We start from the raw sequence: 24,451 nt of genomic DNA, 5'->3' as shown, positions 1-24,451 counted from the left end.
GTCAACCCTCACCAGCCACACATCCACGCATGGATGACACCTAGAATAGTCTCATATTTTTCTACCCAGGGCATGCAAATAAAACCTATGTCTCTTAGGCACCCTAACTCATCAGTTCGTGTTGGGGACAGGCATACTTGTGTGCTTCTACCCAGTAGAGTGAGCATGTGTCGAGGCCCTGAGGCATCTTCTCCCTCTGGGTCTCCCTCCCAAAGCCTCAGCCCCAATTGTCAGCAGGGTCCCATCACCGGAGAAGGCTACTGTGGCAGACAGGACACATGGCCTTTCACGGCTTGTACATCTTGAGTGTATCAGCTTACTACTATGGGTTCTTGCTTTTCGCTGGCTATTTAAATTGACTCAATAAGCCTTGTTACTACAGAATTTTTGTTTGATCTGGGAGGAGGTATTCTGTCTCATCACCTGTAGGACACCTGGCTTAGAAGGCTACTTGAAGGTACATTGCAGTACCGAAGTTGCACATTCCAAGCCTCCTAGACCGTCCTTGCACAACAGGGCCTCTTATGACATCCTGCTTTGTGTCTCTCCTATGGCATGCATCACATAACTGTGATGGGCAATCACACCTTTGTGGGCAGCAGAAGAAGAAGCACCCATGTCAACTCAGTGTCCCTAACACAACCTCCCAACCGCAGCGTAAGCAGAAGAAACTACCTGCAGCTCCTGTGGCCTTCCCAGGTTTAACTACAAATCTGACACACACCCACTGGGGATGTGGAGCCTGAAGGGAAGCTATGGGAGGGACCGCGGCCGACAGACAGCAGGTGCATGCAACACCTGGCATCACGGGCCGTGACGGACTTCATCTTCTTCCCTGCCCCACCTTCAACACTACTTTGAAATTTTGCGGCCTTGAGTGTGAAAGAGCCCAGAACTCCAGCTCTGGGCTGAGCCCCGACCCAGTGGAAGCTGGTTCGCGCTCCCGAGCGCCCACTGGCGGCCTGCTGCGGGCCTGCCGGACGGACCGCCGTCTCCATGGCAACCCGACGCCCAGGTGGAAAGCCGCTATTGCAATGCTGAAGTCGGGGCGCAGCCCGCAGAGGAAGTGGCTGTGCTACATCCGAGCGTTGGGGACTCTGGGTGCCCAGTACTGGCATTCGTGCACAGTGCTGACTCGGTGGAACTGTGTCTGGTAAGAGGCAGCCCCGGGGACAACCCGAAAAAAGAGAGCGAGTATCAGCCCCGCTCATTCCCGGGTTCCCGCCGGAGCCGGCCGACCTCGCGCCGCTCTAGGCTCCCGCCTGCTCCTCTCTATGGTGACGCCGGCCTCTCTTGCTGGCTCGCCGTCCCCTCGGTGCCAGCGCCCTGACAAGCCGGAAGTGAGTGGACGCGCGCTGAAGGAGTGTGGCCAGGTGCGGGGGCTCACCGGCAGCTTGGGGCCCCCTTGGGGATGTGCAGTTGTCGGCGACCCTGGTGATCCCCTGCTTCCCCGCGGCCCGTGGGTGCACCCCGCTCGGCGTCGTCCTATGTCTCCCGGCGGGAGTCGGGCCTCGTCGTGGGTCCATGGGGCCTTGAGCGCCGCCTGCAGCTTTCTCGCTGTTCGCAGTTGTTAGATCCGAAGCCCTGGCGGTGCTGCTGGCACGGAGGCCGGGTGGGAACCAGGATCCTGCTGCCTGGGCCGCCCCGGGAGTTGGGGTCCCCAGGGCCTCGCGGGAGCCGCGGCAAGGAGCCTCTGTGGGGATCGGGGTTTCTCTCGGAAGCGGGCTTCCGTCTGTTAAGCTGCAGGGTTTGCTCATTAGAGGAATCCCAGCGGTTAATGCAGCCGGGGTCCCAGGCTCTCCCGGGGCCCAGTCATCGTAGGAAAGGGAACACGTAGCAGGAGAGCGCGCCATTCGGCCCAGAAAGGAAGGCCCTGAAGGCGTTTACACTGGGTGATGAAGTTAACGCCAGGCAGTGCTCGGCTGGCGCCCTGGAGAGGTGACGGTGTGAAAAAGCTTGGAGTGTTCCCTAGCAGGGAGGAGCACGGGGACAGTAGCGCTTGGGGAGGCTGTAGGGTCCTGGCCCGAAGGAGGTGCTGCTGGTGTCCTATGGGGGTGTCAGGTCCCGGGCTTTCCACGCAGAGGACGTGGTAAAGTAGAAGAAAACTTTGTAGACAGGGTACTGTGACCTAGATATGTGGCATTTAAAACAGCTTACACCATGCTGGGGTCCAGACTTATTTTGCAGGAAGAGGTGGAAGTTGGGTTTTGTTTTGTTTTGTTTTTTAAACGGCAGGGTTACAATTCACCTTCAGGATCATTCAGCATCCTTTGTGTGACGAAGTACTTGCAGAAGCCTCTTGCAGAACTGGTTAAAGTCATAGCTGTATTAAGGGAAATCATTACATTGGAATATGTTTGGTCTTGTCTGCCCTCCAAATATGAGAATGAAAGGGAGAGTACTCTTATCCTCAGCTCCCTCTGCAGTTGTTTTTTGGTTCTTGTTTTTGAGAGCGGTGGAGGTGTACTGAGAATCAAACTCAGGATCTTGTGCTTGCCAGGCAGATGCGGTGCACCTGAGCTATGTCCCCAGGAGATGCGGTTGTTCTGGCCAGTTACGTTTCTGGCCAGGTCACAGGCGTGCCATCAGTGATGATGGTGTGCTGCTTCAGCGACTTCAGGCAGGCAAGAAGCAGTCTAGTGTGACTGACTTCCGTCTGACTTCTGTACTGTGATGATGGATAGTAAGAAGTGGCACTTAATTGCTCGTTTTGAAACTGAGAAGTGACAATAAGCTGAATAGTTTCCTGTACTGGCCATGTTCAAATTAGAAGAAGCAAATTTTTGTTTACTACTTGAGGTGTGTGACCAATGTACTGTACATTTATTTTCTCCTCTATTGATCCTTTGGGTCAAGAGCTATGAAAAGAATAAACGTTAAACCTAGAGTCACAAGAATCGCACTCTAGTATGGTTCTGAAGAAATGATAAGCAGGAGAAAGTCCAAAATGCAGAATTCTTACTAAAGAGAAAATGACAAACAACTATGGGCTTAGCAAGGTGAGACTATTGCAAAGGATTATTTCATGAAAGGAGAAGAAGCTGGATGGGAAGAAGTCAGGGAAGCACTGGGGAGGGACGTCAATGGTCTGGAGAGAGTTCTGGGGAGGCTGGGTCCTCTCTGGAGGCTTATGCTTTCCTGCTGTGTGGCTGGTGATTGGCAAAACTTCAAGGACCTGGGAAAGGAGTGGAGCTTGGTTTTGATTAATAAGCCTTCCGTTGTAGTTGGCCACTGGGAACAAGCTGTTCAGCAGGTCATTGGTGAATTTTTTTTTTTTTTTTTAGATCTTTTTTCTTCTGTTGAAGAGTCTAGATACACTGGCCAAAATGATTGCCTGAAGCAAATTGATCTTGTCCTGTGTTAAAAGATAATTTTCCACAAAAGAAAAGGGGGCCCAATCATGACTGTCGTGTAGACATAAATGAACACATATTGAAGATTCTTATGTGACTCATCAATCAGGTAATTGGTAAGATATTAGAAATCAGCTTTACAAACTGAAAATCATCGACACAATTTAGATCCTTGATTTGTGTGCATGAGTGACCAGTTGTCACTCACTTGTAAAGTGTCTGGGCATCTCTTTCCAATGTGGATTCTGACTCAGGCTGGTCCTGAGATTTGGTTTCACTGCCCCAGGTGCCAGCAAATGCCCATACAGCACAGAGGAGAAAGCATCAGGAGTCAGCTTTGCTGACTGCTGATGAAGGAAGGATTAGGGAGGTGGTCATCCTGGAAGAACAGAGCCCTATGTTGCAGGTGAAGGGAACAAATGTCAGATAAAGAACATAAATATTCAGGCTGCCTTTCCAGATCACAAACCAAAATGAGCAAGGAAACCATTGCTAGGAAACAGATCCAGAGCAAAACTTTAACTTACAGAGAGAAGAAAAGGAGCTGGAAATGAGGACACTGCATGGGCTAACAGAGGAGGAGGGATGACCAGAGTGGTAATCCAATCACCAGCCACACAGCAGGAAAGCAGAGTGGGTGAATTTTAGGGGGCAGGCAGTGGCCACTTAAGATAGGTCAGTGCTTGAGATTTGTGCCTTGGGAGCTCCCCTAAGTTTTAGCAGTGCCTATGCAGGCGGCCTAATCACGGATGGGGAGGCTAACCCACTTTAGACTTCAAAATAAAAGTGCCTGCAATGAGGTGTGCACACCTCATCCTCATCAGTTACTCAGCTGAGGCTGTCACTATGGCAGTGAGCGTAATCCATGGACAGGCTTCTTGTTGCAGTAGACAGTGGATCTCCTAGCAAATTTTAGTTTTACATTCAGCAGTTTCTGTAATTTGTTCCGAGAGGACTTAGTTTTCTTTTTAGCAAAGGTAAGAGAGCCAGCACCAAAGAGCAAGCTCTGCTTACTGGAAGAGTGGGAAAGTGACGTGTCAGTAAATAAAAATACAGAGTGCTCAGTTAAATTCAAATTTCAGATAAATGATGAATTACTGTTTAGCAGTACTTGGGACATAAGAGTTACCTGTGCATGATCAGAAATTCAAACAACTAAACATTCAATGCAGTAACAGTTGTAGGTGATTCTGCCCCGCAGCAACTTCTGTGGGACAGTGGATTAGAAGATGGCACATTTACCGCAGTCATGCAGGTCATTTAATTCCTAGGCGGCTTCTTTCAGAACTTGCGGTTGTGCTCCCCTCAAAACATGGGCCTGCAGCTCTTGCCCAGAGGCAGAGTGCTTGTCTAGTACACACAAGGCCCTGGGTTTGACCCCCCACACCACAAAAAGGAAAAACTGCAATGCTCTAAGGGCTTGGATTTGGAAAGTAAATTTACTAAGTCACAAAATAGTTTTCCTATCAAATGTAGACCATGTAGCCCAAGTTTGAACTCTAAGGAGTCATTTTTTTTAATAAAAAGTGTTACTGATTAGTGGTTACCAATTGTGATAGTTGCCAACAATAGGATCTGTAGCATTAGCAAAACATTAACTTGAAAGTAGCCTGTGTGTCTGTAAATAGGTGAACGGATGAAGAAAATTATTTATAAGCAGTGGAGTACGACTCCCAGAAATGGGTGCTTGGTCCAGGTGTGCACCCTGATTCAGGCCTGCTGGACGTGGCCCAGAACCAGCCTAACCCAGTCATGGTGCCCTCTGTCCCTGGCCGTGTAAAGGGAATGCTGAGAGTTACCCGAAACTTAGCCAATACAGGAGTATCAGGTGCTGTTTCTTTCCAGCCAAGGTTTGGGAAACAGCATTTACTTTGCATTTCTGAGAACGGTGAGGTCTGTTCTTTAAATGCATTTATTGGCTTTGTCCTCTTTTCTCTGCAACTTTTCTTAGCAAATGTTCAGTTTGCTATTTGGGGCTTATTGTCAGTAATAAATCAACTTCTAGAAATGAGTAGTTTTTCCAGTATTTGGCCACAAGTTCTATCAGTGCCTTCTAGGTTTGTGTCTGTCCTTTGGTCACACAACAGTGTGCAGTCAGATGTGTCAGGCTTTTCCTTTGACGTTTGCTCTCTTGTTTGAAAAACTCGTCCCAACTACTGTGTCACACAATCTTCTATTTCCTTGTAAACATTTTTAGTTTTTCTTTTCATGTGTATTTTTGTTTAATCCATCCTGAGTTTGTTTTTATTTGTGCAGAAGAAACCTAATTCTTTTTCCATGTGTTCAGCAGCTGAGGAAAATCCTTTCCAGATTAGTGTGTAATAGGCAGTGACTTACAGGGCCGTCTATCCTTCCTAGCTCCTCATCCATTTGTGTGTATGCTATCACAATATCACACTTCTACAGGAAGTCAGTAACTTCGTTTTCCTACAAGGTTTCCTGGGTTCTTTAGTCTTTCGTGTAGACCAGCTTCCTAACTTCAGTGAAGTGTTGGGTGGAATGTCTGAAGGGATTTTGATTGGGGTAGCATTGAACATATAGATGAATTTCTGGATAATTAACATATTTACCATGTTTGGGCTTCTCATAATGTCTAGCTTCATTTATTTGTGGTCTTTGTAATCCTTTGTAAGTTTCTTCATAGGCGTCCTGCGAATTTTCTGTAAGACACACTTTGTAAGGTCTCTTACAGTGGTTTTAGTTTCCAGCATCCCTGTTAAATTCTCTTGGCTAGTTGTAGTTTGTTGAACCCCTTTCAATCTCATGTATTTATATCATCTTGATATATTTTTTGCTTCTTCCATTTCAAACATGTACCTTTTAACATGGTCTTAAATAGAAGCTGTAATAGTAAGAGTTCATGTATAGTTTTAATTCTACAGGGTGCATTTAATATTTGATGAATGAATATAATAATGTTTAGCCAGGCTTAAGGCGTCTTAGTGAAGCTTGGTCTTAAAAAATAAAAAGGGCTGGTGATGTAGCTTATCAATAGAGCACTCCAGGGCTCCACCTCCAGTACCATGAGTAAATAAATATTGTTAATTACTGGCTTCTGTGACTTCTCTGAAAGTTTTCTTTCCTTTAAAGAACTGTTGAGTTTTATCAAATGCTTTTTCCGCTTCCCAGATCGAAGTGTTCACACCCTGTCTTTCCTGCTTCTCCAGGGTGATCAGCTTGAGACCCAGATAGAGCAGCACAGGGGAGTTCCCCCGGATTCAGAATGATGGACCCGTGCTCCGTCGGAGTCCAGCTCCGTACCACAAACGAGTGCCACAAGACCTACTACACGCGCCACACGGGCTTCAAGACATTGCAGGAGCTGTCCTCAAATGACATGCTGCTGCTTCAGCTCCGGACTGGGATGACGTTGTCCGGGAACAACACAATCTGCTTCCATCACGTCAAAATTTACATCGACAGGTTCGAGGATTTGCAGAAGTCCTGTTGTGACCCATTCAACATCCATAAGAAGCTGGCCAAAAAAAACCTGCACGTCATTGACTTGGATGATGCCACTTTTCTGAGTGCAAAATTCGGAAGGCAGCTGGTGCCTGGTTGGAAGCTTTGTCCAAAGTGTACACAGATCATCAATGGAAGTGTAGACGTGGATTCTGAGGACCGCCAGCGGAAGAAGCCAGAGTCTGATGTACGTGTAGCCGTCATTCTTTCTACCAGGGGACTTCTACAGTGTGGAAGTTCAGCCACCAGAAAGGAAATCATTCGCATTATCATTTGCTAGCAAATGTGCGTTTTAAATGGGGTGGGGGGAGATGGTGATTCACAGTGATTTCCTGTACCCAAGGCTAAGACAGTGTGGTGAAGTAGGTGGAGGGGAGAATGAGCTGGTGAGCATGGAGCCCTGTGCTACAGCTCCTAGTGCATAGGTATTCCCAGGGTCTTCTAGAACTTGCTGAAAACCAGGGCTGGTGTACCTTGGATTCTGTTCTAATACCGAAGTAAGTAATCTTAACATGCCAGCCAGCAAGGCACTGTGTACTGGGAAAAACTTTTTAGGAAGGTTGGAGGCCACTGCTTTAAAAGGAGATCAAAGAAGTGATTTGTAATCTTGATTTTCATTTCAGTCTTTCTCCTTGGGTACTATCCCATTCTCTTTGCATTTTTACCTACTTGTGACTTTGACTTGCATCCAGCTGTTGTTCTGGCCAGGGCTCATTCCGGGACCCGCTGTGGTCAGAGAGCTCACCGCCAGGTGTTAGTGTTGATGCCTCTCTTCCCTCTTCAGAGGCCTGCACCATTTAACCTTGAACTCAGGACAGCCTGAGATTCCACAGCACTGTCTTCCATGTGGAACAAGGACAAACAAGTGCCTTAAGGACAGGCCTCAACATTTTTTCCATAACCATCATTTCATAATTCTTTGCTGGAATAGTTTTTCAATTTTTTCCCTTTTAGTAAACCAAATTAAAGAAATAACTGGTATTTTTAATGCTATGTGTCATTCCCTGTTGTTCTCCTCTCACAGGCACATCTCCAGGACCCAGCATTGTCTCGAGTCTGTTGTCTTGTCTTAAAGTTTTGATCTTTACGAGTGGTCCCTGTTTGCAGTGTGTGATGGTTACATCACGTGGGGAGTCGGTCCATGTGCGAGCACATCCTTGTCCTTTCTCCTTGCTGACCCACTCGTGCTTTCCTTGTCTTTGCCTCCTCATCTCTTTTGCTTCCCACCCATCCTTTACCACAGTGCTGACCACGTGTCTGTACAAACACTGGGAAATACCCCTCCCCCCCCCAAGAAAGGAACGTAAGCACTGAATTGTGTGTGGTCACACAGTTTCAGGATCTGTAATCGTGTTCCCAACTCTGAAGGACACAGACTATCCTAGAAGCCTGGACATTCCGTCCTTGGCGCCACAGTTTCTCTGCCTCCCTTCTGCGGGGACGGCAGCTGGGGCAGTTCCTTCTGTACCAGCTGTCTGCTGCTCCTCTGTCCCAGAAACTAGGATTTGAGTAACGAACATGCTGTCTGCACACAAAATGTTGGGATGTAGTCCACAGTCGTGTAAATTTTCCTGCACTTGGCCTCTGACACCTTTCTCTTGAGGGGTGTGTATGTGTCTGTGTGTCCATCCATCCGTCCATCCCTGTGTCCCCGGCTACGGAATAACCTGGGTTAATAGTAAAATGCTTACTTGTGGTCTGATGTCAGCATCTGAATTGCTTGTTTGCTTACCTTTATTCAGGGAAGAGCTGCTAAGGCTTTGCGGTCTCTCCAGTTTGCAAACCCAGGAAAGCAAACCGAATTTGCTGCGGAAACTGGTAAAAGGGAAAAGAGAAGGCTCACGAAAAACGCACCTGCTGGTTCAGACAGGTGGGCCTTGGGCTGCCTCGCTCCGTATTTGTCTTTAACGTTGTTTTCTGCGTAAACATTTTAAATAGGATAACAAGTAATTAATATTTTTTTTAAAAAGCTCCAAAAGTCCATCTTGATTTTATTCATTTAAATTGAAACTCACAAGGTTTGTTTCTAAGGAGGTAGCAGTGAAGTGGGCGAGATACAGCAGAAACACACACCCAGAAGCTAAGGCCATGCTCGTGGAAGGCAGTGACAGTGCGTTATTGACAGGTCTGCTCTGTGGGTCCCTGCCAGCAGGCAGTTGGAAATACAGGATCCCTTTTTATCTGTTCCCTTCTGAAACAAACCGTTCTGTTACTGTCAACAGAAACAGAATTAATTTGTTTAAGACTTTAAATTTGCAAACAAATATTAGCAGTGTAACATTCAGAATTATTTTTTAAGTGCAGTCTGCATGTGTCAGTACTGCATTTACTCCACCTATTAAAGTTTTCCATGAAGTGATACTTTAGGCCAGGTTTATTAGAGGTCATTAAAGAATAAGAAGTTGGTTATGTTATAAGAACAAGTAAGGTAATACACTGTGATCAAAATAAAACCTTAACATTCATAAAGCACCGAAGAGACTAATAGCCAGTAAAATGAGCTGTGGTGAACTATAGTAAAAGGAAAAACAGAACCTGATTTGGGGGGAAGCTCTTCCCGTTTTGTTGAGTTGACAGCTCAGGCACAGGCAGGCTTTCAGGTTTCTGTAGCCCAGGAGGGTGGGGGCACTCTCACAGGGCACATGCCCAGGCCGTGTGTCGCCTCCTCCTCTGCCTTCCATTAGCCCCATGGAGCTGGGGATGCACAGCCAGGGTGTGAGGTGCCAGCCAGCGCGTTTCTCTTGCAGGCAGGTCATTCCCGCCAAGAGCAAGGTGTACGACAGCCAGGGGCTGCTCATCTTCAGCGGCATGGACCTCTGCGACTGCCTGGACGAGGACTGCCTGGGCTGCTTCTATGCCTGCCCGGCCTGCGGCTCCACCAAGTGCGGGGCCGAGTGCCGCTGTGACCGCAAGTGGCTCTATGAGCAGATAGAGATCGAGGGGGGAGAGATAATCCATAATAAGCACGCCGGGTGACTCATGTGGCCGAGCTGTGGACCTTCCTGAAATTCTGCTCTTCCTCCAGGTACGCTGTAAGCTTGATGGTCAAGTAATAAACAGTTGAAAACCACCTCAGTGGGCACTAATGTGTTCGGATGTCCTGGGGTCATCTGTAGGTTTAGGCAGCCTGTTTCTCAGCACTCAGCTTCACGCCCGTGCAGGTCAGCACCAGCTGGACAAGGGCAGGCAGCCCTCACCTTCCACGGTCCCTGTGAGCACCAAGTCCAGTACCCAGGTCCCAGTCACAGATAGCAGCCCCCTAACACCTGTCTCAGAGTTCTGGCTGACAGGTTCCAGGATCAGGCAGGTCACAGATTTGTCTTACAGTAAGGAACCGACCATCCTGTCAGATTCTCAGTGATTGGTCCCATGTGGCTGTTGCTCAGTTTACTCAGCAAAGCAGTTACACAGTCGTGTTGTCTCTTTGTCACACACATGATGTTTTGCCAAGTGAATAATGTAAAGAATTGGTCATTGAAGATGGAGGTGCCACAAAGAAGTAAACAGGAGGTAAAGTCAGTGGAATATAAACGGGGTAGTAGAAATTACTAAGCATAGAAGTACTGATAACTGCCACTGTCCTGGGGATGATAGATTGGCATCTAGCGGGACTTGGGGAAGGCACACTCACCAAAATAAATGAGGACAGGGGTTTTCATGAAGATGACTTTGTCTCTGAAGTGATCACACAGAGCTTCCCAGTAAGAGTACTTCCTGTGAATCCAGAAACTGTGCACATCACTATCAGCACAAACAAAATGGTGGAAGCCGATGCAAACTTAGAGGAGTAGGACAGGTAACTGAGGTGGAAAACGTGTGTCCTCAACGATGTGAGTTACTTAGCAGAGTGGACAAGCACCTCACTGCGGGCAGCATAGCATCTTAGACCCTGTCTCAAAATAGAAAAGCAAATGCTGGGGCTACAACTGGTGCAGAATCCCTGGGCTCAGTCCCAGTACTGGGGAAAACACTTAATTCTCAGTGGTTAAGCCTGCCTTTTTTTACATTCATAGTGGAGAGTTTTTACTATTTCGGATTTTGAAAGGTTACAGGTCAGTCCTAATTTGCATCACTTATTTCCAGGGTCCCACACACCATATAAATGAGGGGTCCACATACCTGAGAACAGTGCCTGTTTCAGGGAAAGTCGATTTGAATACAGCTGACCTGTTGAGCGTTAAGCAATTGTGGAAATAATCTCTATGCCTAAGTGCTAAGTGATTTCTGGTTTCAGAGAAATGTTTTAGTGCCTGAGCCTTTCACTGTTTATATTACACATTCTTTGCAAAAGTTTATTTTCAAGAACAAAGAGCTACAAAGCACAAGTGTAAAATACATAAACATATATTCTATCTGTGATAATGCAGTTGTATGGAGGGATTTACTAGGATTGAGGAGTCTAGAAGTACATTAAGAACATGATAATGTAAACGTGGAGAGGCACTGGGTAATACATTCTTTGGAAGTTGAATCTTGGTGTATGAATTTGTATGGGTGCTGTGTGAAGAATGGGCACATAGGATCTTTCCCTGTACACTCCTGTGTTTTTGAGTCGTCTTCCTACCATACCATTTTGTCTAGAAGCTCTTAACATTAAATGTGTCTCAGACATTTTCAATTTTTGTTTCCTCTAAAATAGGACTTCAGTTAATCACATCAACTTTTAGCCAGTTTATAGTTGTTGAGAAAGTTTTGTTTTTAGTTCTGGAGATTGAACCCAGCACCCTCACACTGAGCTGTATCCCCAGCCCTTTATTTTGAGACAGGGTCTCATGAAGCCACTCTGTTGCTCAGGCTGGACTTGAACTCCGGATTAATCCCCTTGCTTTAGCCTCCACACGTGCTCCACCACACCCCTCTTATCGACACACTGCATGGTCAATTTGAATTGGCCACCAGAAATCCATTTTTTTTTTCTTTAGGCACTATTTTCCTGTTGTTGGCTTCTTTTTTCCTCACTCTTTAATTGCCTTGCCTGGTGGTTTTATGTTGTTGGGGTTCATGGAACTGTAATCCTTGTTACCTATTTCTAGAATGATCTTCAGAATCTTACAGAGTGCTGGTTGACTGTTGAATTTCCTTGTTCTTTTTCATGGAAGTATTATTTCTCTGTCAGTTCTGAAAGATAGTTTTGCAGGGTACATCAATCTAGACTGGAAGTTGTTTTCTTTTAGGGCTTGAAATACTTCACTCCAAGATGTCCTTGACTTGGTTTGTGTTGAGACATCTGCTGTGATTCTGATAGACTTTCTTTAACAGGTGATTCATTTCCTACTTCTAACAGCTTTTCCTATTCTGTCCTTGTGTTGAATTTCTGGGATCTTGACTACTGTATGCTTTGTTGTAGATTTTTTTAATCATGGATTATTAGAGTTCTAGATGTATCTGTATGTCAAATTCTTTTTCCTTTCAGGGAAGTTTTCTGCCATGACTTCTGTGAATAGGTTTTCATGTCATTTGTGTTATCTCCTGCTTTTTTCATTGACTCTAATCAACCTCCCATTATTCTTTGCATTGTCTAGCAGCTGTTGGATTTTCTTGTGGTCTCTTACTGTGTTTAAGAAAGCTTTGTTTTCAAGATCGCTAACTGCAGTCCTGTTCTTTTATATCGGAAATGCTGTCCACTGCACTTTCAGTGGAATTTTCAGTCTCCTGGATATCTGTTTGAATCTGTTTCATAAGATTCCATTTCTTTCCTATGTTGGGTATTCTTGGTTTCCATCATTTTCCCAAGTGCCTCTATTTCGTTTTGTATCTGTATCTCCTGAAGAGTTAATGAGTGTCCTTCATTATCATCACATCTCTGTAGTTAAGAGAAATTATTTCCAGTTTGATTTTTTCTGGAGTCTCATTCGTTTGCTTTGTTATTTCCACTAGCACTACTTCAGAGAGGCCAGGTGGTGGCTTTCAGATTGTTCCAGCTCACTGACCCTAGGTTTGCCTTTGGTGAGCTGGAAGTCTGGGGTTGCATCTTAAGTGTTTTCTCTCTCTCTCTCTCTCTTTTTTTTTTTTTTTTTTTTTTTTTTTTTTTTGTAAATTCCTGTGGGCTGATGCTTGTGAATCGCCTGTGGTGAATATCTTTATTGCTAGCATTTAGACCTCATAGGAAATGACTACTTCTCACAAGGGTCTTCCAGGTGTAGCTAGATTGAGGGTTTTGAGTCTGTTGCAAGGTGCCTTCTCTTCAGCTTGTCGGGGATGAGAACTTGCTGCCTGCCTGGCCAATCCTTGGTTCTTAGGAACTGACCTGTGGTATTTTTTATGACCCTTAGCAATATCGGTATCCAGGAAAAACAACTATCTCAGTCAGGCTAAACTCATACAATCAGCAATAAAAATAGCGTCAAACAAAGTCTAGAAATTGACAAACTGAGGTAACCATTAATTTGCTGCCTTTAACCATCAGAACTAGATTTGTGGTTATCTAAAAAAAAAATCTAACACCACAAAATAGTATGCAGTATGCAGCCCTTTATACAGTGGAGAAAATTTAAAAGGGGTTAGGAGGGAAATAGAGAAACAAAAGAGGAGGAAATTAGAAGGAAGGCTGGAGGACAAGGAGGGTCCTGCAGACTTCTGGAAACTGGTGAAGAAGACCAGAGGGAAAAAGAAAAGAACTTACGAACAGAAGAATAGTATAACAACAGGAAAAGACCAGAAACCATGTTCACACTCATACACACAGACAAAAAATAAATGTCCACTTCAGGGTGTGGCTGTGGTGTCCCTGGAAGCCGGTGTGGGCAGACAGCATCCAGATCCCAGCTGGTTAACCCCAGCAGGCCAGCTGTGGCTTTGCGGCAGGGTTGTGGAAGGTCAGGCTGGTTTCTGGTCCTGGGGCTGGAGCCAGACTTGGTCAACCTGCAGCAGGCCTCCCGTCCCAGTCCTGGCTCCCTGCCAGCATGACTGGTATCTCCCACCTCGACACTGGGGGCCCCTAGATGGAGGTGGCCCACAGTTGTTCTGAGTTCTAGCCCAGCTGGCTCCTCCACAATGGCTCCTGGCCAGTCACCCTCTTCTGGAGATGTCTGAACCCAAATAACACCCACCACTGCAGTCCACCGTACCTACTGCTCTAGTCCGCTGATGCGTTGCTCCAGGGGTCTCTGGGGTCCTCACCAATAGCCCTGCACTGCATGTTTGAGCTGTCCTCCCATGCAGTTTTCTTCGGGGAAGAAAACACTGCCTGCCACCCCTGCTTGGTTGATTTCCTCCTCCTCTTGTGTTGAAATTTCTCTCTGCTCTCCCAAAGCTTCAATTCTTGCTTCAGGTCCTGACTGGGGTTCTGGGACCCACTGCCCTTCTCCTCACATGGCTGTTTTCCAGCATCTGAACACCACATCCCACATCCCAGAGACACTCCTTCTCAGCTGCTCACCCCTCACCATCTTTCCGGAAGGCCAGCACTGGTTTACTATGACAGGAGGCTCTTTTCAGCTTAGGGATTTGTAACAAGTCGGATGTAGCAGCCCCAGAAGTCTGCATGTTTAGAGGTGGGGATTTTGGAAGGGGGCTGGGTCCACGGGGCACTATGCCTACCTTGCCATAATCCACTGGTGAGTGAAGGGCTGGACCTGCTCTTAGGCAGGGTGATCTATCTAAGGAGGATATGTGGGCCCTGGGGTCCCAGCGGACCACTGTGTTCCTGTTCTCAGTTCCTCCCTGCCCCCTCAGCTTCCTGCCTGCTGTGGGTTGGGCTGAAACCCCCAGGCTGTTCTGCCTTGGAGTTAAACAACTGTAGACTGAAACCACAACCCAAAATAAATGAAACTTTTCTTGAAGATGTCAGGTATTTTACTCCAGAGACAGGAAAATGCTAAGATACTTAAATGGCATGTCAGTTACAATTTTCACTGACTTGACTAACAGAAGATCACTTCCCTGATCATGTTCCAACTCACCCCTGACAAAAAAGAATATTTTGACTTTACTTACTGAAATTAGATGTAGATTGTTTAGGGTTTTTTTTTTTCTGAATTAAGGAAATATTTTTTACACAGATACAAACCATTTTTATCTTAAGTAGGATTATTAGGTTTTAGTCTTTACTTTTAAATACAAACTAGTAGTGTACTTTGCTTAGGCTCCTCAGAGGAATACGTTAGCATCTTAGACTTTCTTTTTGCTTAAAATAGAAATATATTTCCCACAGAATAAATGATTTTAAACAGCTGTATTTCAGCATTCCTTAAAGCAGATCTGTGTTACATTTTTGAAAGACTAATGAGAAAATTTCTTAAACAATTTTGCTAATACTTGTTCTTCAGGTACATTCTGTTATTTCAAATTACAGAAATCTGGAATACAGTGAGACTTGGATCACTTTCATATTTTACATAAATATTCACAGTGGCTAAATTACTTTAGGATTTTTTCTATCTAAAAAGCAGAGAAAAGTGAAATAAACCCCTATGCTCTGTGCAGGTCCCAGGAGGAAAGTTAATGCAAGACCACAAACCCTGGACTCATTGAGTAGGCCACAAGCAAAGCAAAAGTGTGTTTGTACATTTGAACAGAATAAAGGTTATCCTGCTTGATGTTATGCCTGTTGTCTTTCAAGTAGCATCTAAAAAAAACAGCTGTTTACCTCTGGCATATGACACATAGAATTATCCTGTGCATAAAATACTGTGTTGCCTTCCTTATATATAACAAGCTGTTCCCTCCCTAACAGTCTTTTTAGAACTGTGCTTCTGGCTTGGATTCAAGCAGTGATTTTAGCAAATTTTGCAATAAGCCTTGAGTACATACACATGATAATTTGTTGCTCAATATGCAACAGCAGCAAGTTTTAGCATCTTTCTCAGCCCCGCAGAACTCGGAGACTCCTGTGAAAGGCTGAGAAGGAGAGAGCTGACCTCGGGGAAATGCAGCCCTAGTCTTCCCCCAAGCGCCCCAAGCACAGACCTCTGCACTGAGTCTGCAGTGCACAATCCTCTGGAAAGCATTTGAATTTTGAAAGCATGGCTGTCTCATCTGTACTTTGGTCTGCCAGATGGTGCTGTAGGTGGTTCGCTCTCTTTGTAACAAACAACAGTTCTGTCCTTGGAAAAGCCGTGGGTGCCCTGCAGACTCAGCCTCTCTGTGGATCCCTGATGAGGCACCGTGGGACGGAGAGTGTACTTGCTCCCACCCCAGAAGTCATGGATGGGTCACAGGAAGGCGCATGAGGGTCTCCCTGCATCACAGTCACCCCGCTTAGGAACACCTGAGAATCCCTGTGTAAACCCGTGACACCCCAGTGTTTGCTGACATCTGCTGGTGTCTTTGTGAAAATAAACTATGACTGCTACTTTGGCTTAATCCCTTCATTTCTGACTTAAACTATGAACACATAATTCCATAATACCCCACTGCAGTTTTTAAAAATTCTTCAGAGTAATGTCCTTTTAGCATCCTTCAGCCTTGCCCAGCAGGCATCAACTATAGTGGCTTTATTGTTTTAAGAATATGAGAGAGAACACAAATACACACAGACAATTCTACACACAGACCACGTTGAACTGTTTTTCAGATAGAGCTACTTTGGAGAAAGAATGCAGTGCAGGGGGATATTAGGGATTAAACCCAGGTACTTTACACTAAACTGCACCTCTAAGCCTTTTTATATTTTATTCTAGAAAGATCTGACTAAGTCACAAAATTGCCTAGGCTGAGTTTGAATGTGCTATCCTCCTGTCTTAGCTTCCCAGAGTGCTGGGATTGCAGGCGTGTTCCACCATGTTTTATTCATCTTTTTTTTAAGGAATCATCAAATACCACTGAACAGTTAATTTGAGGGTGTCATGGGTTTCTGCAGAGTATATATCTCCAGTAGTAGGTTATGCATAATAGTATTGACCAATCTTATAAATATAACTTGACTTTCAGAAATCAAAGATTTACCAGTTACATCAGAGTATTAAAATCGATTGAACTAATACATGTTTAAATGCAAAAAAACAAACTTAAAATAATTTAAAATTTGAAAGTATTTTATCACAGCCCTAGGTAGTGGTACAGCAATGTAGTTTTGTTCTTTTCTTGAAACCACAAAGGAATGATTTCTTTGCTAAACACTTCATGATTAAAAAACTTCATTTCATATCACTGCAAGTGTGTGAGGCCTCTTCCTATCACTGGAGCCAGCACCCGAGACTATGGGCTTATAATGCAAAAAGGTTCACTGGGCTCTCAGTTTTAGAGGCTCCAGGCCACGCTTGGTGACCTCACTGCTTTGCAGCACTGTGTGAGGGCGGGGGCAAAGTCACTCAACTCATGGCTGGGAAACAAAAGACAAGAGGAGGAGGCCAGGCCCAACTGTGTCCCCTTTAGGAGCACATGTGCAGTGACCAGAACCCCCTACTAGATTGGCCTCTGAAGGGTTCCACCACCTCCCTGTGGCACCAATCAGGAGACCAGGACTTACACATGAGCCTTTCCGACACATTCCAGCTCCAAACTGTAGCAGTAAGCAAATAAGTATAGGTATTTTTAAAGAGTTGCTCTAATCTACTTAGACTATGTTGTTTGCAAACAGTGACAAATCCTTTCTGTGTTGGCTAGCTGTGATGTGTCAGTTTGACGTGCAGATTAATAAGCTCTAGATGTGTCTACAGATGGCTACCTGGTGGGCCACAAACTTAGGGGATGACCTGCTAGGCTGTGGGTGGCACCAACCAATAGGCTTGTAACCTGGACAGAATAAAAAGGGAAAGAAGGACGCCTGCCCTTTCCTTTGGAGGAGGAGCTCTGGCCTTTGCTGTGGCCTTTAGATGATCCTCCCCAGTTTATTCAGGCACCCAGCAAAGATTTCAGCTTTCTAACACAGACACCAGCTCTCTACGGCAGACTCACATCAGTCCTCATGGTGATTCTTCAGACCTTTCATCTTCCACTGCTACTGGATCCCTTTGGCTCTCCGGTGTACAGATGGCCATTTTGGACACTTCTGGCTATGGCCCAGCAGACAGCCCCGAGTCTTCCCAATTTTGATCCTCTACGCCTACTTCATGACCCTTCATATATAATCATGCATATTTATACTGAGTTTGTTCTGAACCCTAACAATACAGTGGGTTACAGCACTCATACATAGCCTAATAACGTGAACCAGAATCTGTGCCCCGTCTTTCTCTCCACAACTGCAAAGTCGGGGTAATGCTGAAACCAAGCTGCTTCCTGTTGCTTCTGCTCACAGCATTCTTTCCCCCAGGTCCCAGGTCAAATACAGTCTTCCTGGGGGGATCAGCCCTAAGGCCAATATAGTCATCATCTCCAGGAGATAACTGTAAGTATAGACAGGAAGTTAGGGCTTAGATAAGGCTGAACCCCAAAGGCTTTTTCTTGGTTTCTTTACTCTCATTACCAAGACAAAATACCCAATACCCAAAATGAAGGAAAGGTTTGTTGAGCTCACAGTTTATAGAGGCTTCAGTCTGTAAGCAGCTGGTTCCCAGGCAGGGTGGAGTGGCCCAGGGACAACACTTCCAGGGGGCAGAAGACAGCAAAACAACAAGGGTAAAAGTGAGAAGGACAGGCCTCTGTTTCTCCTTTCTGCTGTAAACAGCTACCACTCCCAGAGGGCAGTGTAGCAGCCACACCCTCCTGGTGCCCTCCTCTTGCTTAGGCTGAGGATGTTTACAAGAGATTGAAGCCAGGGATTAGTTCTTTTTTACTTTGAAGCAAGGTTTCCCTAACTAGATGTTGCTGTGAAAGTATTAATAGTATTAGCTTTTATTTGATCAGATTTTGAGGCAACATCACACATACACATACAGTAGATGCATCTTAACTAAAACAGTTACTAATTATATTCCAAATTAATTCCCAGAAAAATCTATATTTTCTTTACCTTATTGGAGGTGAGTCAATCAAATATAAAGCAATGTCATATTTGACTCATTTATCTTGTTCAAATACATGCAGTCCCCTTGGAACATTCTGGAATCTTCTTTGGGTTTTTGGTTGATTTCTGTTTCCTCCACATCACTTAACATTCCGTGGTGTCCAAGGATCAGTTTCCCCGGTATCACACTGTAGGACTGAGACGCGCCCTTCCCAGCCCACATGGTTCTGACAGGGTGGACCTCACTTCAAGGTCCCCAGTGTGGGTGTTATCACCAAGGCCTCTGAGCATGCAGGCAGCACCCCTAACCTTAGCAAATATTTCCAGGGTGGCCACATGACCAACCGGGCCAATAAAGGCCAAAAAAACGAACAAACAAAACAAAACAAAACAAAACACAGCCCAGCTGGAAGTACAGCAAGACAGAGGCTGGTTTCTCATGAAGTTCTGCGCATCTGCCCTCAATCTGTAACCTCCTAGTCTGTGCCTCACAATGCAACCAACATGCAAGAAAACCCAAGCCAAAGACCAAGACAAGCAGAACTGTGTATCTGAACCTAGTACCCTAACTCTAACCCTAGTACATCCAAGATCAAAACCACACTTTCCAATTCTGTAAATCTCTTTTTACCTGCCATTGCCCAGTGTTTGAATCCTCGGTAGAGACCCAGTGAAGAGCTAGCTCTGTTCCTTGGAGAATTCCAACAAGTTCAGATGTCACATGGCTCAGTTAAAACTCACACCCTTGGGAACTTCTATATATTTTAAGAAAAGAGAGCAAACATCTGTGACCCTCAGCTACATCTTCGTTTCTGCTCTTTTAATTCCTTCCAGAATCTTCTCCAAAAGTTCTCAGGGACCTAAATGAACCTCCTCTAGACTCATGTAGGCTGGTCTGCAGTCTTTGCTGTAAATTCTATAGGAAAAAGAAGGCTTTAATCATTATCTTTGGTGTTTTTATTGACTGTCATTTTTAAAGCATTTAGCCTAGTGAAACTGTTGAACACTCGAAGCTCTCTCTCTATAATTCTATGCATCCTTAGCTAGAACTCTGTCCTAAGTCAAATGAACAGAACTTTTTAATAGCTTGGTCTAAATTAATTAACTTCCTGGGTTGTTAAAGGTATATCACTGGCTCGGATTTGTGATTTATAATCCCGTGCTCAAAGTGACAATTAAAGCATCAGCAGCTCCTGTTGTTCCCTCAGTCATCAGAGAACAGTCAAGTCTGGAGTGCGGAAGAGGAGAGTTGCATATATTTTAGGAAGCTGGGTATTCTGAATCATTTATAATGAGGTGCAGATGCCATAATCTTTTTTGATATTCTACTGTATTGATACATTTTAAAGCTTTTTTCAGTTTTTCAATAAAACAAGTTACATATTACCACTGGCATGAATTTCATAGGTTCACAATTTTTTTTCTAAAGTTTGTATTCCAAATTATCTTTATGGGGAAATCATTGATTTCCTCAAAAAATTACATAGCTCTAAAATTTGGATGAATGTGTACAGGTGTTTTGCCATTAGCCAAAACTTGGCTAAAAATAATGATAGTTAGAAAAAGAAACTATTTTTATATTTTATATTTTAGTCCATTTGAGTTACAAAATGCTATAGGGTTCGTGGGTAGCCTAGAAACAACAGAAATCAGTTTTCCAGAGCCCTAGCTCCTGGAGACACCAGGAGAGTCAGTGCAGGCTTCCTTCCCTAGGAGTACAGAATGTCTTTCTGTTGTGAATTCACAAAGTGGAAGGGGCAGGCAATCTCACGGGACACCTTTTTATAAAGGCACTAATTCCACTGATTAGGCTCCCACTCCGGAGGCCTAAACATGCCCACCTAAAACCATCACCTTGGGAACAATGTTTCTACACAGGAACTTGGTGGGACGACACTACGAACCTTCAGATTTGGACTTTTTCCGTCTGTAGTGTTGACATTTCTGTTCCAAAACTACAGTAGTTGATACTAGGCTGTGCACAGCTGCGCCGCGCCTACTCATCCAGTGCAAGTTCCCACGCGTTAAGTCTGACTTCTAGGGCTCTGCCAGCTTGGTAGGCATCGCTCACTTCACCCGGCGGCCTTAACAAGGCACAGCGAGCCTTGTTAAGGCTCGCTAACAAACCACAGACGCGGAGGCCCAGGTGCCCGGGTTAGGGCTGCTGCAGAGGCCGAACGCACGCAGGGTGGAGGAACTCAGCCTGGACTCAGGCGGGCACAGTTGTCACCCTTTCCAGCTGTGTCCTGACCCGGGTCTGCTCCGTGCTCATCAGCTGACAGAGAACACTGCTAACACACTCGAGGTTCCACGGCAGACAAACGGAGAACAGGGAGTCCGGAGAGGTCAGCCCTGTGCCCACCCGACGCCCGGTGCCCACCTGATGCCATGCCCACCTGATGATGCCCGGTGTACACCTGATGGTGTTCGATGTTCCCTGATGCTTTGTGTCCCCCGATGATGTCCTAGGCACACCTGATTCCCGATGCACCCTGACACCCTGTGCCACCTGATGATGCCCGATGCACCCTGATGTCTGATGCCTACCCCCGTGCCTGGTGCCCACCCCGCTGACGAGGCTCTTCCCTCAGACCTCCTGGAGATGCTGGGCTCCGAGGCCTGAGGCCGGCGCGGGGTCCTGGTCCTGCCGCCTCTTCCACCAAAGCAGCACAGCGCCGAGCACCGGGTTTCCGGGAGGAGCTAGCTCCCCAGCTCCGGGAGCGCCGCGCGCGGCCGGCAGGGGGCAGCGTCTCACCGCGAACCTGCGAGCCGGGCCCAGCCCCGGATGCGTTTCCGGGGTGACCGGCGCGTGGGGCCTTCGGGGCCTTGCGGGGACACGGTGCTTCTGTTTCCCGGAGTGTGGAGAAGAGCAGCCGCCCCTTTCGCGTCCACCTCGTTTTAATAGAAATGGTCTTCAGCCGGACCCTGTCCTGTTAAAATCTATGGGCCTGTAACCAGACCGGGTCCCTGTAGGGGGTCCAGCGGGGTCCAGCGGGGTCCGGTGGGGTCTAGGGCACCACCGTCCGGAGGGAGACCCAGGTCCCAGCCTGCGGCAGCCGGGTTTAAGCCCCCTTCCGGCCTCCCGCCCTTGACCTTGGCTCCCAGAGGCTTGTGCCTATAGAAGGGAATTAGCAACACCTGTGCTTTAGCACTATTATAAGGATGAACACGCCAGGTGGGGAGACTGAGGCAGATCTCCAATGAAGGGCGACTTCGCGTTCCGTAGAAATGCGACTGCCAGATGCAGTATAGGATCCTCCAGTTTGAGTTTCAGATAAGTCTCAGTGTTTTAGTATGATTCATGCAGTATTCAGGTCACACATACAGATACTGCACGAAATACACCAAAAAATGTATGTTTATCTGAAATTCAAATTTAACTGTTTGATTTGCTAAATGGGACTAAATTCTAAAACAGAAATCTCTTTGACACAATAGGGGAAAAAGTAAAATAAAAAAGTAAATAAAAATGCACACACACACACACCCTGGCAGAGAATTCCCCACTTAGGAACCTGAGGGACCCTCAGCATTCTGCGAGGTGGGAATAATTTCCGGTCCTGTCCCATTGCTGTCATCGGCCTTTGGTCCGGACAGTGACACCCTGTGGGTGAGCTCCCAGCCAGTGTCATGTGAGGTCACAGTGGAGCCATGGAAGGAGGTCACTTGAGGGACTACAGAGCCACTGACAGTGTGCAGAGAAGGCTTCCTGCAGTGGACAGGGCTCCGCCCCATGGTCAGCACAGTGGCCATGGCCCCCCAGAGTAGAGGCCTGGTACTGAGCTGTCCACTTATGTCCACCAGAGAGAAGCAGCTGAGTGACCACTAGTGTAATATGCGTGTGTCAATACAGCACAGCACAGGAAGAGCCCCAGAGAAACCTTAAGACTGGGGATGTTCTTGAGTACTGTTAATTATCTTGTTAAGGCAGTCTAAACCAAGACAAAGGGAAACTTTTTAGAAAGACAAATAGAGCAGAGAGAGCCAACAAAATGTTAATGATTTGTCTTTGATTCGATGTGATTTTTTAAATTTTGCTTTTATTGGTCCACCTTTGCAGTATGTAATGATCACATTCCTTTGTAGGGAGTTGGTAGGAGTACATAATACATCTTTATAAATTTCCTTCGTTGTATGTGTTAGCGGAAATACTTGCAGCCTTTCTAATACCAAGCAGGATCTCTCTCACAGTCACCAAAAACACAGCATTGCAAAAGGTTGTGCCCCTCGCTGGCAGAGATGACTTAACCTTTCTCCCTTCTCCTGCAGCAGGCGAGGTAGGTTTGAGAGAGAGGTCAGGAGATGCAGGATCTCAGGGCATTTTCCTCCCTCTGACTGTCAGGTTTTTCATCCTTATAATGGGAATGATTTCCGGTTGTGATGATCCAATGAGGTGATGGATATAAATTTTGCTCAGCCAGGCCTTGGATGGAGGAAGACTTGAAAAACCTGTTCATCAGTATTAAGGAGCAGAACAGGTTGTTGGTTACCTAATTCTCATCCTGCTCTCTTGGAATTTCCTCCTGGTCTTTTTCCTCTTTCTTTGCTTTGTCCCTTTCTGGCTTTCTCTTTTTTTAAAAAATCTTGCTCTTCCTTTTAATAAGTGTCCAAAAAAAAAGAGTTTTTGAGGGCTACAGAAAATAACATATCACTTTTCTCCAATAATAACCATGGGTAACATTAAAATATTAGGGCGTTTTAATTTGGTAGCTCTTCTTTCCATTTCTATCTTTGATACAAAATTTGCTCCATGCTGTACATATAATTGTTTATTCATTTCACATTTAACATTAGTATTTTTATTGTTTATTGGTACATTTAAAATATACATAGTGGTCACTTTCATCACAGGGACTTTGTACCTACAGTTGGCTTACCTCAGTGACTCTCTTCCCATTCTCCTCCTCCCTTCAATCCCTCCTCCTCTCCTCATTTACAAAAGCTTTGCCTCCATTTTTCCTTCTTTTGTATTACTGCTTTTCCTCTCCTTCCTCCCCTCTTTCTTCTCCCTAGTTCCCCTTCCCAATTAAGTATTTTTGTCCTATTTCATAATATCTATTTTATACTCTGAATCTTATTTACACTTTCAGTTTCTGAGAAACAATATGATATTTACACATGTGTGTCCAGTTTATTTCACTTGAGTGTGGTCTTAAGGTGCATCCATTTACTTAGAAGTGTCTTGGTTTTACCCTCATTGTGGAACTCCATGGCATAGAAAACCTACATCCCCCTTATCTGTTCATTGGTTGACGAGCACTTAGGCTGTTTCCGCGACTTAGCCATTATAAACTGTGCTGCTATAAATGTGGGTGTGCATATTCATGCTTTTAATCATCTTGGGAAGAGACCAAAAAGTGGAACAACTGGGTCCAATGGAACCTACAATCCCAGCTTTATGAAGAATCTTCATAATGATTTCCACAGTGGTTACACCAGTCTACACTTCCACCAACAGTGGAGAAGGGTCCCTTCTCCCCCCGAATTTGTTATTGGTTGATTTCTAAAGAGATAATAGCTGTTCTTTCTGCAGTGAAATGGAATCTCAAACTCATTTTAATTTGCATTTCTCAAGTGACCTATGATGTTGAACATTCTCTCACATATTTATTTGCTGTTTCTACTTCTTGATTTGAGGAGTTAAGTATTCATCTCAGATCTCCACTTTTAGATTGGGCCTTTAAAATTTTTTGGATGGGGGAGATGGTTCTTTATATGTTCTAGATATTAGTCCTTTGTTCAAGGAACAGCTGGCAAAAATTTCTTCCTATTCTGTGGGTTGTCTCTTCACTTGGTGACTGTTTTGCTG

The 24,451-nt window shown here is 45.5% G+C and overlaps 1 protein-coding gene and 1 long non-coding RNA gene across 7 annotated transcripts; one reads left to right on the top strand and one right to left on the bottom strand.

Moving 5' to 3' along the window:
* The first annotated feature begins 1,014 nt into the window (after positions 1 to 1,014).
* On the top strand, positions 1,015 to 16,107 carry Arl14ep (ADP ribosylation factor like GTPase 14 effector protein). Of its 6 annotated transcripts, none has more exons than XM_063256748.1 (5): positions 1,242 to 1,373; positions 6,521 to 7,002; positions 8,558 to 8,685; positions 9,563 to 9,840; positions 15,623 to 16,107. In XM_063256748.1, the coding sequence occupies exons 2-4, from the start codon at positions 6,577 to 6,579 to the stop codon at positions 9,789 to 9,791; spliced, it is 783 nt and encodes a 260-aa protein (XP_063112818.1). In that variant the 5' UTR covers positions 1,242 to 1,373; positions 6,521 to 6,576; the 3' UTR covers positions 9,792 to 9,840; positions 15,623 to 16,107. The 6 variants fall into 6 exon arrangements, with proteins under 6 accessions (XP_063112820.1, XP_063112818.1, XP_063112816.1 ...); XM_063256746.1 differs by lacking the exon at positions 15,623 to 16,107 and adding an exon at positions 15,240 to 15,357; XM_063256747.1 differs by lacking the exon at positions 15,623 to 16,107 and adding an exon at positions 3,285 to 3,462 and having other exon boundaries at positions 1,275 to 1,373; positions 9,563 to 9,885.
* LOC134477726 (uncharacterized) lies at positions 8,831 to 21,715 on the bottom strand. Its single transcript, XR_010049889.1, has 2 exons — positions 21,039 to 21,715; positions 8,831 to 9,027 (listed from the first exon to the last, which is right to left on the bottom strand). It is a non-coding gene; the product is annotated as an uncharacterized LOC134477726 (long non-coding RNA).
* Between the last annotated feature and the right edge of the window lie 2,736 nt (positions 21,716 to 24,451).

The sequence above is a fragment of the Cavia porcellus genome, unplaced genomic scaffold (assembly GCF_034190915.1).
Source record: "Cavia porcellus strain 051 isolate PalLab524CR breed Dunkin Hartley unplaced genomic scaffold, mCavPor4.1 scaffold_9, whole genome shotgun sequence".
In the NCBI taxonomy this organism is placed as follows: Eukaryota; Metazoa; Chordata; class Mammalia; order Rodentia; family Caviidae; genus Cavia; species Cavia porcellus.
Note: the sequence above shows the minus strand (reverse complement) of the source record. Positions and strands in the feature narration are given on the sequence as shown.